The 17,934-nt window shown below is 46.7% G+C and overlaps 1 protein-coding gene across 2 annotated transcripts in view; it reads right to left on the bottom strand.

The window, feature by feature from the left end:
* The window catches only part of LOC106604788 (testican-1), a 248,527-nt gene that overhangs the window by 81,371 nt on the left and 149,222 nt on the right, over nucleotides 1-17,934 (bottom strand). For both annotated transcript variants that reach the window (XM_014199822.2, XM_014199823.2), the window contains one exon: nucleotides 15,083-15,163. In XM_014199822.2, coding sequence (XP_014055297.1) covers nucleotides 15,083-15,163 — 81 coding nt within the window. The remainder of the gene's footprint in view (nucleotides 1-15,082; nucleotides 15,164-17,934) is intronic.

The following is a 17,934-nucleotide window of genomic DNA, read 5'->3' as shown; positions in this document are numbered from 1 at the left end:
TTTATCTTGGCCAGGTCGCAGTTGTAAATGAGAACTTGTTCTCAACTAGCCTACCTGGTTAAATAAAGGCGCCTATAGTAGAAACAACACGATATTCAGAAAACAAGGAACTTACTTTGATAGGAATGCACACATGTCCAAAGTTATTATGTGTAAGGAAAACAACAGGTAAGGCAAAGCGAGCGCCAGCAAGAAAACGTTCCAATTCTGGCAAGACTGCGCAAATATATGCATACTTGAACTGCGCAAACATGAGTGAAGTGCGGTGGGTTCTCCTGGAAGAGAGAAGTTTATCCGGCTAAGTAAAGCCTCAAACATAAATTGTCCGCAATGCTGAATGTGAATTAATGAGGAGGCGGAACACACCTCAACTCAAACTGTTGTTAGAAAATACAACTTGTTAGAAAATAATTTGAAATTGGCAAATTGAAACATAGCCTACAGATAATTAGCAGGCAGCGCGTGTAAACTGTCCTGTTGCGTAATAATCACATTTTGGAACAGTGAGTGCATTCTGACATCACGTGCATAAAACAACTCACGCTGGGGGTGAGTTGGAACTCACATGTGAAAATATTTGGAACTCACATGTGAAAAGGTTAATGCATTTGAGCCAATCAGTTGTGTTGTGACAAGGTAGGGGTGGTATACAGAATATAGCGCTATTTTGTAAAAGACCCAAGTCCATATTATGGAAAGAACAGCTCAAATAAGCAAAGAGAAACATCAGTCCATCATTACTTTAAGACATGATGGTCAGTCAATCTGGAACATTTCATGAACTTTCAAAGTTTCTTCAAGTGCAGTCGCAAAAACCATCAAGCGCTACGATGAAACTGGCTCTCATGAGGACCGCCACAGGAAAGGAAGGCCCAGAGTTACCTCTACTGCAGAGGATGAGTTCATTACAGGTACCAGCCTCAGAAATTTCAGCCCAAATAAATGCTTCACAGAGTTCAAGTAACAGACACATCTCAACATCAACTGTTCAGATGAGACTGCGTGAATCAGGCATTCATGGTCAAACTACTGTCCTTTGGTCTGATGAGTCCAAATCTGAGATGTATGGTTCCAACCGCTGTGTCTTAGTGAGTAGGTGAACGGATGATCTCTGCATTTCAAATCAAATCAAATTGTATTTGTCACATACATATGGTTAGCAGATAACGTGAGTGTAGCAAAATGCTTGTGCTTCTAGTTCCGACAATGCAGTAATATCCAACGAGTAATCTGCTAGCTAGCCTACTTCACCAGCCAGCAGTACTGTATCATCTTCGTCATTTTTAGTCAATAAAATTTTTGCAACGTAAGCTTAACTTTCTGAACATTCGAGAAGTGTAGTCCACTTGTCATTCCAATCTCCTTTGCATTAGCGTAGCCTCTTCTGTAGCCTGTCAACTATGTGTCTGTCTATCCCTGTTCTCTCCCCTCTGCACAGGCCACACAAACGCTTCACACCGCGTGGCCGCTGCCACTCTAACATGGTGGTCCCAGCGCGCACGAACCACGTGGAGTTCCAGGTCTCCGGCAGCCTCTGGAACTGCCGGTCTGCGGCCAACAAGGCAGAGTTCATCTCAGCCTATGCTACCCTCCAGCACCTCGACTTCTTGGCACTGACGGAAACATGGATTACCACAGATAACACTGCTACTCCTACTGCTCTCTCCTCGTCTGCCCACGTGTTCTCGCATACCCCGAGAGCATCTGGCCAGCGGGGTGGTGGCACTGGAATCCTCATCTCTCCCAAGTGGACATTCTCTCTTTCTCCCCTGACCCATCTGTCTATCTCCTCATTTGAATTCCATGCTGTCACAGTTACCAGCCCTTTCAAGCTTAACATACTTATCATTTATCGCCCTCCAGGTTCCCTTGGAGAGTTCATCAATGAGCTTGACGTCTTGATAAGTTCCTTTCCTGAGGATGGCTCACCTCTCACAGTTCTGGGTGACTTTAACCTCCCCACGTCTACTCATTCCTCTCTGCCTCCTTCTTTCCACTCCTCTCCTCTTTTGACCTCACCCTCTCACCTTCCCCCCTACTCACAAGGCAGGCAATACAGTTGACCTCATCTTTACTAGATGCTGTTCGTCCACTAATCTCATTGCAACTCCCCTCCAAGTCTCCGACCACTACCTTGTATCCTTTTCCCTCTCGCTCTCATCCAACACTTCTCACTCTGCCCCTACTCGGATGGTATTGCGCCGTCCCAACCTTCGCTCTCTCTCTCCCGCTACTCTCTCCTCTTCCATCCTATCATCTCTTCCCTCTGCTCAAACCTTCTCCAACCTATCCCCTGATTCTGCCTCCTCAACCTCTGCCTCCTCTCCTCCCTATCTGCATCCTTTGATTCTCTATGTCCCAGGCCGGCTCGGTCCTCCCCTCCAGCTCCGTGGCTCGACGACTCATTGCGAGCTCACAGAACAGGGCTCCGGGCAGCCGAGCGGAAATGGAGGAAAACTCGCCTCCCTGCGGACCTGGCGTCCTTTCACTCCCTCCTCTCTACATTTTCCTCTTCTGTCTCTGCTGCTAAAGCCACTTTCTACCACTCTAAATTCCAAGCATCTGCCTCTAACCCTAGGAAGCTCTTTGCCACCTTCTCCTCCCTCCTGAATCCTCCTCCCCCCCCCTCCTCCCTCTCTGCGGATGACTTCGTCAACCATTTTGAAAAGAAGGTTGACGACATCCGATCCTCGTTTGCTAAGTCAAACGACACCGCTGGTCCTGCTCACACTGCCCTACCCTGTGCTTTGACCTCTTTCTCCCCTCTCTCCAGATGAAATCTCGCGTCTTGTGACGGCCGGCCGCCCAACAACCTGCCCGCTTGACCCTATCCCCTCCTCTCTTCTCCAGACCATTTCCGGAGACCTTCTCCCTTACCTCACCTCGCTCATCAACTCATCCTTGACCGCTGGCTACGTCCCTTCCGTCTTCAATTGAGCGAGAGTTGCACCCCTTCTGAAAAAACCTACACTCGATCCCTCCGAAGTCAACAACTACAGACCAGTATCCCTTCTTTCTTTTCTCTCCAAAACTCTTGAACGTGCCGTCCTTGGCCAGCTCTCCTGCTATCTCTCTCAGAATGACCTTCTCGATCCAAATCAGTCAGGTTTCAAGGCTGGTCATTCAACTGAGACTGCTCTTCTCTGTGTCACGGAGGCTCTCCGCACTGCTAAAGCTAACTCTCTCTCCTCTGCTCTCATCCTCCTAGACCTATCTGCTGCCTTTGATACGGTGAACCATCAGATCCTCCTCTCCACCCTCTCCGAGTTGGGCATCTCCGGCGCGGCCCACGCTTGGATTGCGTCCTACCTGACAGGTCGCTCCTACCAGGTGGCGTGGCGAGAATCTGTCTCCGCACCACGTGCTCTCACCACTGGTGTCCCCCAGGGCTCTGTTCTAGGCCCTCTCCTATTCTCGCTATACACCAAGTCACTTGGCTCTGTCATATCCTCACATGGTCTCTCCTATCATTGCTATGCAGACGACACACAATTAATCTTCTCCTTTCCCCCTTCTGATAACCAGGTGGCGAATCGCATCTCTGCATGTCTGGCAGACATATCAGTGTGGATGACGGATCACCACCTCAAGCTGAACCTCGGCAAGACGGAGCTGCTCTTCCTCCCGGGGAAGGACTGCCCGTTCCATGATCTCGCCATCACGGTTGACAACTCCCTTGTGTCCTCCTCCCAGAGTGCTAAGAACCTTGGCGTGACCCTGGACAACACCCTGTCGTTCTCCACTAACATCAAGGCGGTGACCCGATCCTGTAGGTTCATGCTCTACAACATTCGCAGAGTACGACCCTGCCTCACACAGGAAGCGGCGCAGGTCCTAATCCAGGCACTTGTCATCTCCCGTCTGGATTACTGCAACTCGCTGTTGGCTGGGCTCCCTGCCTGTGCCATTAAACCCCTACAACTCATCCAGAACGCCGCAGCCCATCTGGTGTTCAACCTTCCCAAGTTCTCTCACGTCACCCCGCTCCTCCGCTCTCTCCACTGGCTTCCTGTTGAAGCTCGCATCCGCTACAAGACCATGGTGCTTGCCTACGGAGCTGTGAGGGGAACGGCACCTCCGTACCTTCAGGCTCTGATCAGGCCCTACACCCAAACAAGGGCACTGCGTTCATCCACCTCTGGCCTGCTCGCCTCCCTACCTCTGAGGAAGCACAGTTCCCGCTCAGCCCAGTCAAAACTGTTCGCTGCTCTGGCACCCCAATGGTGGAACAAGCTCCCTCACGACGCCAGGACAGCGGAGTCAATCACCACCTTCCAGAGACACCTGAAACCCCACCTCTTTAAGGAATACCTAGGATAGGATAAAGTAATCCTTCTAACCCCCCCCCCTTAAAAGATTTAGATGCACTATTGTAAAGTGGTTGTCCCACTGGATATCATAAGGTGAATCCACCAATTTGTAAGTCGCTCTGGATAAGAGCGTCTGCTAAATGACTTAAATGTAAATGTAAATGTAATCTAACCTAACAATTTCACAACAATTACCTTATACACAAACACGTGTAAAGGAATGAATAAGAATATGTACATAAAAAATATATGAATGAGTGATGGTATAGAACGGCATAAGCAAGATGCAGTAGGTGGTATAGAGTACAGTATATACATATGAGATGAGTAATGTAGGGTATGTGAACATGTGAAAGTGGCATTGTTTAAAGTGGCTAGAGACATTTATTACATCAAGATGGCAAGATGCAGTAGATGGTATAGAGTACAGTATATACATATGAGATGAGTAATGTAGGGTATGTAAACATTATATGAAGTCACATTGTTTAAAGTGGCTAGTGATACATTTATTACATCAATTTTTCCATTACTAAAGTGGCTGGAGTAGAGTCAGTATGTTGGCAACAGCCACTCAATGTTAGTGATTGCTGCTTAAGAGTCTGATGGCCTTGAGATAGAAGCTGTTTTTCACTCTTGGTCCCTGCTTTGATGCACCTGTACTGACCTCGTCTTCTGGATGATAGCGGGATGAACAGGCATTGGCTCGGATGGTTGTTGTCCTTGATGATCTTTTTGGCCTTCCTGTGACATCGGGTGGTGTAGGTGTCCTGGAGGGCAGGTAGTTTGCCCCCGGTGATGCGTTGTGGAGACCTCACTACCCTCTGGAGAGTTATCACTACCCTCCGTACGGTTATTTGCGGAGCAGTTGCCGTATCAGGCGGTGATACAGCCCGACCGGATGCTTTTGATTGTGCATCTGTAAAAGTTTGTGAGTGCTTTTGGTGACAAGCCAAATTTCTTCAGCCTCCTGAGGTTGAAGAGGCACTGCTGCGCCTTCTTCACCACGCAGTCTGTGTGGGTGGACCATTTCAGTTTGTCCGTGATGTGTACGCCGAGGAACTTAAAACTTTCTACCCTCTCCACTACTGTCCCGTCAATGTGGATAGGGGGCGCTCCCTCTGCTGTTTCCTGAAGTCCACGATCATCTCCTTTGTTTTGTTGACGTTGAGTGTGAGGTTATTTTCCTGACACCACATTCCAAGGGCCCTCACCTCCTCCCTGTAGGCCGTCTCGTCGTTGTTGGTAATCAAGCCTACCACTGTAGTGTCGTCTGCAAACTTGATGATTGAGTTGGAGGCGTGCATGGCCACGCAGTCGTGAGTGAACAGGGAGTACAGGAGAGGGCTGAGAACGCACCCTTGTGGGGCCCCAATGTTGAGGATCAGCGGGGTGGAGATGTTGTTACCTACCCTCACCACCTGGGGGCGGCCCGTAAGGAAGTCCAGGACCCAGTTGCACAGGGCGGGGTCGAGACCCAGGGTCTCAAGCTTGATGACGAGTTTGGAGGGTACTATGGTGTTAAATGCTGAGCTGTAGTCGATGAACAGCATTCTCACATAGGTATTCCTCTTGTCCAGATGGGTTAGGGCAGTGGGCAGTGTGATTGCGATTGCGTCGTCTGTGGACCTATTGGGGCGGTAAGCAAATTGGAGTGGGTCTAGGGTGTCAGGTAGGGTGGAGGTGATATGGTCCTTGACTAGTCTCTCGAAGCACTTCATGATGGAGTGCTACGGGGCGGTAGTCATTTAGCTCAGTTACCTTAGCTTTCTTGGGAACAGGAACAATGGTGGCCCTCTTGAAACATGTGTGAACAGCAGACTGGGATAAGGATTGATTGAATATGTCCGTAAACACACCAGCCAGCTGGTCTGCAGCCTTGCGAGGGTTGACACGTTTAAATGTTTTACTCACGTCGGCTGCAGTGAAGGAGAGCCCGAATGTTTTGGTAGCGGGCCGTGTCAGTGGCACTGTATTGTCCTCAAAACGAGCAAAGAAGTTGTTTAGTCTGTCTGGGAGCAAGACATCCTGGTCCGCGACGGGGCTGGTTTTCCTTTTATAGTCCGTGATTGACTGTAGACCCTGCCACATACCTCTCGTGTCTGAGCCGTTGAATTGCGACTCTACTTTGTCTCTATAATCTATACATTTGTGGTTCCCACCATGAAGCATGGAGGAGGAGGTGTGATGGTGATTTATTTAGAATTCAAGGCACACTTAACCAGCATTGCTACCACAGCATTCTGCAGCAATATGCCATCCCATCTGGTTTGTGCTTAGAGGGACTATCATTTGTTTTTCAACAGGACAATGACCCAACACACCTCCAGGCTGTGTAAGGGCTATTTGACCAAAAGGAGAGTGATGGAGTGCTGCATCAGATGAGTTGGACAGCAGAGTGAAGGAAAAACAGCCAACAAGTGCTCAGCATATGTGGGAAATCCTTCAAGACTGTTGGAAAAGCCTTCCAGGTGAAGATGGTTGAGAGAATGCCAAGAGTGTGCAAAGCTGTCATCAGAGCAAAGGGTGGCTACTTTGAAGAATCTAAAATGTAAAATATATTTTGATTTGTTAAACACTTTTTTGGTTGCTACATGATTCCATATGTGTTATTTCATAGTTTTGATGTCTTCGCTTTTATTCTACAATGTATTCTGCAATGTAAAATAAAGAAAAACCCTTGAATGAGTTTGTGTGTGCAAACTTTGACCTGGTACTGTACATATACACAGTATATTATCCATTTGTAGGAACTCCACAGGGTGTGATTCCGTTTGGCCTACAGTAGAATAGGGAGTGAGCGCTGGATCAGGATAAAGGGAGTGAGGGAGAGGATAAATGATAGAGGGATGAAAGACCATGGAGAGCCTCTCGGGAAGATGAGCAATTGAACAGAATGAATGGGTGAGAAATGAAATCCACTGAGGTTAAATTTTATTCTGCATGTAATTGAAGAATAGCAGAGATAAACAGAGGCCATTTCAGTCCACATGTTGGAGAATAAACCCCAGTGGCTTATGGGAAAATATGCGTCTGATGCAATGAGAAAGCCTCTAGTTCTTACAGAGAGAGAGACAGATACAGAGAGAGAGAGAGGCCCCAAAGCCCAATTGAAGAGTCCTATCACTTTCAGAGCATGAATATTCATCACTGTCCGACTCTCCTGGAAGCAAAACACACACACACACACACACACACACACACACACACACACACACACACACACACACACACACACACACACACACACACACACACACACACACAGAGTGAAGAGGAAAGGGGTAAACAGCCCACCTGCGCACACACCAACTAACAGAGGCACACACCCTCCACACACAGTGGCTTTGTCAGAATATCGTTTTCTCAAGGTTTTGCTCAAAGCAAAGTAGCAAACTACTTTAAAAGAAGATTTAAAGAATGCTAAATACATTCTTATAATACATGGCCTTTTGGGAGGCAGCTTCCAAGTGAAAGAGAAGTTTACTCTGTTGAGGGACAGGGGCCACAACTAGATAATCTAGAGTGAAGCTCGACTAAAGTACGCCAATAGAAAATATGAGCAAACAGTAAAAACACATCTGCTAGCATAGACATATATACACACACACACACGCACGCACACACACTATGGTCCTTAGGACACATTTACCGCAGGTGAGATATGAGGGCTGACATTTATAATACACCCACACACACACGCACACACCGCCTGTTGAGTCGGCTGTAATCGTTTGTCACAGCAGAGTTATGGGCCGTGACATTTATAACCATCGTAATGGGCAGAAGAGAGGTACTTCAATATTTGAAGAGGGAGAGATGTCTGAACATCGCATATCTACCTCAGGTCCTCTGGGACACATGATATTACAGTTTGATGAGACGCGGAAACACACACACACACACACACACACACACACACACACACACACACACACACACACACACACACACACACACACACACACACACACACACACACACACAGTGTGGACTGATATCCTGTCCGCTCTGTCTCAGAGCAGCTTATTGGCTCTGTTAGAATAACAGACCGTTTCATTACATTAAATCAGCCGTCTCCCCGTACCATCTCCTCCATCACCAAAAATAAACACGCTATCTAACGGTTAACCAAGCACTGTTACCGTCGCCGCCGCCCGGGACCCCCAAGGTCACTCACCGACTAATTACGCCCACAGAATACAAAAACACACACTCAGAGAAACGAAATGCAAACGTTATGCAGCAACACAGAACGAAATGAGAGCAGTGAGATAGAGACAATGTGGTGAAGCTCAGTGGTCCAGACAGACTGACACAAACCAGAAGGTAGACCTGTACATGCATAGACTGCACAAACTAATGGATGTTCTACACTGAGTGTACAAAACATTAGGTCTTTCCATGACGTAGACTGACCAGGTGAATCCAGGTGAAAGCTATAATCCCTAATTGACGTCACCTGTTAAATCCACTTCAAACAGTGTAGGTGAAGGGGTGGAGGCATGTTAAAGAAGGATTTTTAAGCCTTGAGACAACTGAGACATGGAATATGTGTGTCATTCAGAGGGTGAATGGACAAGACAAAATATTGAAGTGCCTTTGAACGGGGTATGGTAGTAGGTGCCAGGTGCACTGGTTTGTGTCAAGAACTGCAACACTGCTGGGTTTTTCCTCGCTCAACAGTTACCTGTGTGTACCTACAATGGTCCACAACCCAAAGGACATTCAGCCAACTTGAAAAAACCTGTGGGTGGGAAGCATTGGAGTCATAGTGGGCCAGCATCCTTGTGGAACACTTTCGACACTTTGTAGAGTCCATGCCCTTACAAATTTAGGCTGTTCTGAGGGCAAAAATGTGTGTGTGTGTGGGGGGGAGGCGGTTTGCAAGTCCATATTAGGAAGGTGTTCCTAATGTTTTGTACACTCAGTAAATAACCACTCTCGTTGTGTGGACCATAAACACACACACACACACACAGTAAACAGACTACCACCAGAGCTTCACAAATGAAGAGCCAGAGTACACTGGAATGCTACAAAATTCCCAGGATGCATTTCCCTGACCCAGGAACCCAGCGGTGTCAAGAATCAACCAATCAGTGAAGTCAATGTAACCTCTATAACCATGAGGTCAAAGGGTAGTGAATCTTAGAGGAATGGATGGCGTCATTTACCCAGAAGACCTTGCGAAGGCGGGTCAGAGTGAGAGGAGGGCGTGACAGCATTTCACTAATTAGCGGTTGAGTGAGAAGACAGGGCCCAGACCCCTGGCTCTGACTAGCTCTGGGCTTCCAGTGCTGGGTGATGGCTGAGTGAGGCTGGGTGAAGGCTGAGTGAAGGCTGTTTGACTAGAAGTGTTGCAGTGAAAGGGAAGATTAGCTTTGTTCTTATTACACACTGAGCTTTGATCGACGATCCTTCAGCTTTCTACAATTACCTCAGAGAAATAACATGACCCCAGAACACACACAGACCACCTCTGCCGGGTGTGTGTGTGTGTGTGTGTGTGTGTGTGTGTGTGTGTGACCGCTTAACACCTGACTCTGAGTCATCCTTTAATAATACAATTCTCCACACACACACACACACACACACACACACACACACACACACACACACACACACACACACACACACACACACACACACACACACACACACACACACACACACACACTAACTGATGCAAGGTGACAACCTGTCTGCATAGGCTGTGTTCAGACCATATATACAGTAATAGCCTCTTCCTATAATTGCCCAGAGAGGTTGTAGTTTCTGTACGGCTGCCAACATCTGATGTTCTCTCTCTAGAGTGCAATCCATTTATCTGATCCATAGTGTGTGTGTGTGTGTGTGTGTGTGTCTGTGTGTCTGTGTGTGTGTGTGTGCATAAACTGTAAATCGATGTCCACCTGATTGACACACACCTCTTCATGTATGCATATGGAGTCGTTTTTCTTGTTCCTCTCTTTCTGTCTCTATGTCTGAATGTGCCTGAGAAAACAGAGTCCTTGTCTGTATCTGTCTGTTTGCAATCTGTCCCCTCTCCTATTGTACAGTGAGTGGCTCTGACTCCTCTTATGCCCGTCTAGTTCCATTCACAACACAGCAGTGCACCCTGAGACAGCCTCCTATTAAAGAGCAGGCTGACATGCTGTCAGGGAGGTAGCAGACTGGTGTAGGGGTCAACAGGGGTCACACCTACAGCCCTGTAGCACGCAACGTCTGGAATTACTGCCTCTGCCCCACTGAGCCCTCTAGTTTCCATTCGCCCTGTGTTAATTAAACAGGACCAGAGCAGCTGAGCTGTGGTAGAGCTGTGAGCCGTAGGCCATTCTGGCTCAGGGCTGAATGTTCTTCCTCCAGAGGCAATGCTGTGCTGGGGATTCAGCCACCACCATCCTGGCTCCAACATCATTCCAGTTGCAGGGCGCTGATCAGCAGCCAAAATGAATTCTGTCTAAAGTAATTTACTGTTTACTTTTGGTGTCTTTCCCTCTCTTTCTCAATCCCTCATGTGAACTGAGGGTCTGTGACCTACGGGGTGAAAGTTAAATGGCAATAACAGCCCAATTATTGTTGGTGAGGCGTACCTCTGCATTGGCCTGAATAAACCAGGAAGTTCCATCAAATATTCAACAAGGTCTTGGCATCAAATACTTACTAAGTGAACTATGTCTATCTCCCTCCCTATTTTTCTATGTCGTGCCTCACTTTACTAATATATATATATATCTACGCACGGTATATATATATATATATATTAGTAAAGTGAGGCACGACATAGATTTTTTATATATATATATATATATATATATATATATAAAAACAACTGACCCATTTGTTTGAGTATGTACCACATGTAGCAGGCTGTTCCAACCCATTAGGAACACACTTTCTCTCTCCTGTCTTTGAAGTCTTTCAGTGATATCTGTTGAATGTCAATTCAAAAGACAAGGGTAACCTGGAACAAAGGCAGAACCAAAAGACAACACAACCACACACACAAACACAACCCCCCCCTCCCCCCTTTTCCCCAACACACCCAAACACATACACCCTTTGATTAAAATTGGTCATGACCAGTATGTTCTAGTCATTAGTGTCTAGTCTGCCCCCCTGTAGAGAATAGCCATGTAAGGACCTGAAATTCAAAAGAACCATACGAAAATAAATGAGCCTGATAAGTATTCCCCGCCGTGTTCTGTGTAATGCATCCGACAGATAGGTTTCTGATGATCAACAAGAGCCGGGAGCTAAAATGCACATCTGAAAAACACATTTTTTCTCATGTTAGCATACACATGTCACGCTCTGACCTAGGAGAGCTGTGTTTTCTCCATTTAGCTAGGCAGGGTGTGATAGGTGGGTGGGCATTCTATGTTTTGTGTTCTATGTTTTGGCCGGGTATGGTTTCCAATCAGAGGCATGTGTCTATCGTTGTCTCTGATTGGAAGCCATACTTAGGCAGCCTGTTTTTCCTTTGGGTTTTGTGGGTAGTTATTTTCCGTTTAGTTGTGAGTACCTGACGGAACTGTCTGCTGTCATTTTTTTGTTTAATTTGTAAAGTGTTAATTTCTTTCATTAAACTACGAGATTAACATATTCCACGCTGCACCTTGGTCTACTCATTCTGACGCCTGTGACAGAACTACCCACCACAAGAGGACCAAGCAGCGTGCACTCTCCAGGAGGAGGAGCGGGACCAAGAAGTATGGCTCAGAGGAGTGGACCTGGGAGGAGATCCTAGATGGGGCAGGACCCTGGACAAGGCCTGGAGAGTATCGCTGTCCGCAATAGGAGATAGAGGCAGCGAAGGTGGAACGGCGATACTGGGAGGAATGGCTAGGCAAGCAACAGGAGGCCGAGAGGCAGCGGCCAAAAACGTTTTGGGGGGGCACACGGTTAGATTAGCAAAGGCGGGTTTAAGACCTGAGCCAACTCCCCGAGTGACCGAGCAAGCACCGTGTTATGCGGTGATACGCACTGTGTCGCCAGTGCGTACTCACAGCCCGGTACACTCGGTGCAAGCTCCTCACCGTTGCCGTGCTAGAGTTGGCCGGCAGCCAGGGAGAAGTGCACCGGCTCAAAGTATCTGGCCTCCAGTGCGTCTCTTCGGCCCAGGTTATCCTGCACCTGCTCTACGCACGGTACCCCTCATTCACCAGCACAGCCCAGTTCGTCCTGTACCAGCGCTCCGCGCTTGCCGGGCGGTTATAGTCAACATCGAGCCAGGACGGGTTGTGCCAGCCCTAAGCGCCAGACCTCCAGTGCGCCTCCAAGGCCCAGAGTACCCTGTGCCTGCTCCGCTCACTCTCCCTCCAGTGCGCCACCATAGCCCAGTACATCCTGTGCCTGCTCCTCGCACTCTTCCTCCAGTACGCCTCCATAGCCCAGTACAAGATGAACTACGAGATTAACATATTCCACGCTGCACCTTGGTCTACTCAATCTGACGCCTGTGACAACACACACATGCTGATATTACTTTTGAGATATGTGCTTTTCCTGTGCAAGTTACACTAGATTAAATACTGCATGTTTTATATTCGAGAAATTAATTCACTCTAAACAATTAAACGTTTAAAATTCAATAGTCAATGCACACAACATTACTGATCTGAAGGCTTGTTTGCCGATGCTAAACACCAACACTCTAAGAGGATGTTGGCCTATGCCAGGTCATGCTACACTTCTTCTCCATATTAGCGCCTGCTTTCATGTTAGCCTTGGCTAACACACTGCATTACTAACTACTACATCAGTGGCGGCCGGTACCATTTCAGATGAGGGAGGGTGATCTTTTTTTTTTATGAGTATTGCCTTATTGCTATTATAGCATATTCCATTCATCCAGCTCAATGTAACATCGATAGGTTTAGGCTACTCCATGATACTTGAATTTTACCTGTACCCATCATGAGGTTGCGACAACCTAGCGTATGAATGAAAGTTTACAACGTAGGAGAAAAACTAGAGTAATCAATGTGACAGACAGTAACACTTTCAATATCGCCTTGCCTGCATCTAGCTGATCTAGGGTGTAAATCATTAGTCCAACAGTTGCAAACAAGAGTTTCTATTGGACAAATGCAGGTATGTTATCCCTGTTCTGTTTTGTTTGCTTCCATTTAAGAAAGGTTTTTTTAACAGAATCGGTGAGAATGAATACACCCCTGATCACATGCAAACACAGTTCACTTTCATAGCAGCCACATACAAACAGCAGGATCAGTTGTTGTATAATTCATTCTCACATCTATGCGCTCTCCCCTCCTCTCACCTTTTCCCTTTGCTTGTGGACTTCAGTGCACAACACATCAGCTGTCTGTGACCAGGCCAAGCCAAACATTTATATCATAACTGTTAACCGCTACACACAGCCTACATCAGTGTCACCATATTAACTAACGTCATACTAGTCAACATAGCTACTAGAACTAACGTGTTCATAAACCCACTACAATCATGCAGTACAGTGTACAGTCAGCAAGCAGTTTAGCAGGCCCCGGCAATTAGTAAATTAATAAAACCAAAAGCTTACCTTAACTTGGAAGAGTTCCAGTGTTGGATAGCCATAGCAACATAGCTAACATAGCATCCCTCTCTGTTTGAGTGGGGTGTTTGAGTAGGCTAAACTAGCAAGCTGCATTCGCTAGCTAAGTGAAAGCAAAAGTGAGAAAAAAAACATGGACATATAGCTAGCTCTCCCTCTCTTTCTCTCTTGCTTCTTCATTTTTTAAGAAATACATTTGTTAAAAACTGTTCAACTATTGTCTTTCTGTCTCTGAGTGAAATACTCACCACATGTTATGCACTGCAGTGCATGCAACTGGAGCTTATGGTTTCAGTACTAGATTCATTCTCTGATAATTTGATTGGATGGACAACATGTCAGTTCATGCTGCAAAAGCTCTGATAAGTTGGAGGACAACCCCGGAAGTTGTCATAATTACTGTGTAATTCTAAGGAATGGGTGAGAACCATGAGCCTCCTAGGTATTGTATTGAAGTCAACGTACCCAGAGGAGGATGGAAACTAGCTGTCCTCCGGCTACATCACGGTGCTACCCTACAGAGTGCTGTTGAGGCTACCGTAGACCTCCATTGCAAAACAGTGTGTTTTAATCAATTATTTGGTGACGTGAATATATTTAGTATAGTTTTATCTAAAAAGGACAACTTTTTAATGTTTCACTATTTTTATTTTTATGAAATTCACTGGAGGATGGTCCTCCCCTTCCTCCTCTGAGGAGCCTCCACTGTACTACATGTTAGCTTCAGCTAATGCACCCTAGCAATGCTTTCATGGTAACCTGCGCTAACACACCACATTACTATCTACCTACATGTTAGCTTCCGCTAATGCACCGTATTACTGTTTTCACATTAGCATCGGCTAACATGTCGCATTACTAAGAACTTCATGTTAGCTTCAGCTAAGGCACCGTACTACTGCTTTCTATGTTGCCTGTGCTAAAACACCACATTACTGAGGGGGATGTCTTTGATCCGGTGATAACTAATTAGCTACGCTGCTGCTTTATGACAGCCGTGGGCTGAGGTTATCCCACTCACACACTCAGAGACAAAGCTCTAAAATGCACCTGACAGAGATATTACAGAGATATTACAGTTTACAGCAGATTCCTGATTTTGTTATTTCACCCACATCCCGATCAAAAATCAATTGCCAACCGAGGGACGGAGACCCAAGACAGACGGACCGCAACAGTGTTGATGAATGATGACGCTAACTGTAGAACTCACCCTCTTCTGTTCTCCTCTTTCCTGGGTTGGAGTGGGCTTTGGTTCCTGGTTCCCCATGTCTGCTGGGCCTCGCCTCTGTCTCTGTGGAATCATAATAACCATCAGAAATAGAAGCAAAGAAAAAAAAAAACACCAATTGTCCTGTTCAAAATAACTGATATACCGGTATCCCCAAAAATAACTTAAATACACACAACGAAGGGATTAAATGCATCCAGAACTACACACCAATCCACAATCAAAGCACACAATACACATCCACACAAACATCCACACACACCAATCCCTCAAACCCAGCAGACACAGCATTACCAAAGCCTTAGGGATGATGAATACGGAGCTGCGAAATGAGCGGACAAACAGAATGGTGCCGTGAGATTTTCATCTGGCGCTGTGGCTCTGGCATTAATGCCTTGTGATGATTTAATCTCCTAATTCATTCCGGACATGCATTTATTAGGCAGTGGGCTTTTTATGTAGCACTGACAGATGTCTCTTATTCTTTATTCTTCACTCTCACAGCCGATTTATGAGAGACGGATGGAGAGAACAGGAGTAGGAGGAAGAGGGGAGGAGGGTGTGTTACGAAACCCATAACTAGCCTACGGGTATTGTGGCACTCGCTTTGTCTAGGGGTCCTAGGCCTATTTACATGGTCTGTAACCTGAATGAATGTGTGCATTTATGTAAGAAACCAGCGTTTGCACCTAAGTGTTGAATGTACATGTGTCCAGGGAGACTATACTGTATATATACAAAAGTATGCGGACACCCCTTCAAATTTGTGGATTCGGCTACTTCAGCCACACCCGTTGCTGACAGGTGTATAAAATTGAGCACACAGCCATGCAATCTCCATAGACGAACATTGGCAGTAGAATGGCATTACTGAATAGGTCAGTGACTTTTAACGTGGCACCGTCATAGGATGCCACCTTTGCAACAAGTCAGTCAGATGGTGACGAAACCTAAATATTTACAAAAAGGAAAAATACCAAAGTCATGCCCAAATTAAAGACTCAACAACAAACGAAAGTCCTCATGGCCACTAAACAAAGACAGCAGCCTCACAACTTGAAAGCTGAGACACTGACTGACGATCACCCTAATTGGCAACACCTGATGTGCTTATCAACCAGGCACAGCATCTGGACAAGGTTGCTGCTGCCCCCTGGGGGAATGGAGTGTGGAAGTAGCAGTGAGCTGTAGCGTGTTGTAGAAACTACCTAACAGAAGTGTGGAAGGGCAGTGCTGGCAAAGGTCTATGGCAAGGGGTGGTTATGGGGGAACCCAGGGGACCCAGGTTTTGGGAAGTGGCAGACTTCTTTGGCTACACCACGCCTATTTTTGTATTTCCTCTCGTCCTCTAACTTTCTCTCTTTCTTTCATCCTCCCAGTTTCATTCTTTACCCATCCTCTTTGTCTTTCTCCATTCCTCTATTTCTCTTTCTCATTACAGCCAGTGTCTTGTAGTCCCCAACTTATCCTCTCCAGAAGTGATCTCTTTTCTCCCCCTCGTTGGCCTGTTCTCTCACTTTCCCTCCTCTCCCTCCCTCTCTCTACAGTGCGATTTTACTCTTCTCTCTCTCTCTAACTATGCCCTCCATTGTCACTCTGACATCTTGGCATTTGGCCCGATGGCGTGATCCTTGCCAAAAACAAAATGGGGACAAACCTCTGGCCATTACTCAGATGTTTATTCACCTTGATTCTCGATCTCCTGTTTTTGTATTAGGTAGTGGAAGAGGGAAGAGGAGAGAAGTGGAGGAGACAAACAGTGGAGAGGAAGAGAGGAGAAGAGGAGGGTAGCAGGGGAGGAGATAAAAAGAGGATAAGAGTAGGAAACAAAGAGAAGAGGGGAGGAGAAGACAAGAGGAGATGAACCATCTATTCTTTCTCTCAGAGGACAGTTGTAAAACCACTAGGATTATCTGTGTTCACCTGATCCTCTCTCTCCCTCATGTGTTGTTTACACTAGCTCTGTTAAAACAGCCAGCGCAGCAGCACCGACGCACGTTGGAGTTGTACACCATCGATCCTGAGGTTCATTTTGGTATGTGGTTTCGCTTGTTGTTGGTTTTTGTCCTCCCTTTGCAAATTGATAGCGCTGCACTATGCTGTAAAAATCAATTTCAGAGGAATCTGGGCTGCACTCGCTGCTTCATCACCTCTCGTCGCCCTAATTCACCCCTCCACCTCTCCCTTCCATCTCCCGGCTATGTTCCCCCACCACTCCCTCACCCCCTCCCTCCACCTTGTCCTCATCTCTCTATGTTTAAATAGGAATTCAATTACTTTAGAGGACATGATTGGGCAGTTTGACAGCACCCGTGGTGTGTGTGTGTACGCAGCGGCCTGAATTAAGTGAGTGTGTCTCCACATCTGTGTGTGTTGGTGATACATCACAGGGAACGTGAGCCTCTTTGAAGCAGGCTAGATAACAGCTCAGCCCGAGGTCACTGCTGGTGATACAGAGTGGCTTTTTTTATGATGTGGCCAACAACCCATTAAAATCAGCCCAGTAAACAACGCGTGGCGAGCGCCTGGAGAGCAGCGCCTCTTACCCTCAGCGCATTAAAATGAAATTATACATTTGTTCTCACAGTCTCCCATAGACCTGTGGAGCTGTTATCGTTTGTTCTCTCTCCTCTCTCACTCTTGCTCTTTTCTCACTCTCCTCTCTCTCTCTCTCTCTCTCTGTCTCTCTCGGTCTCCTTCTTTCTCTCTAAATGTTAAGTAGCCACCATCAAGGGCTATGGGGCTACATCCAGAATTATGGAGTAGAGGGTGGTGTCTGGTTGTACGCATCTGTATGCATTCATAAAAGAGAGGGAGTGAGGAAGGGGAAAATA

This window comes from Salmo salar, chromosome ssa05, assembly GCF_905237065.1.
Source record: "Salmo salar chromosome ssa05, Ssal_v3.1, whole genome shotgun sequence".
Taxonomy (NCBI): Eukaryota; Metazoa; Chordata; class Actinopteri; order Salmoniformes; family Salmonidae; genus Salmo; species Salmo salar.
The sequence above is the reverse complement of the archived record's forward strand: the minus strand, read 5'-3'. Positions and strand labels throughout refer to the sequence as shown.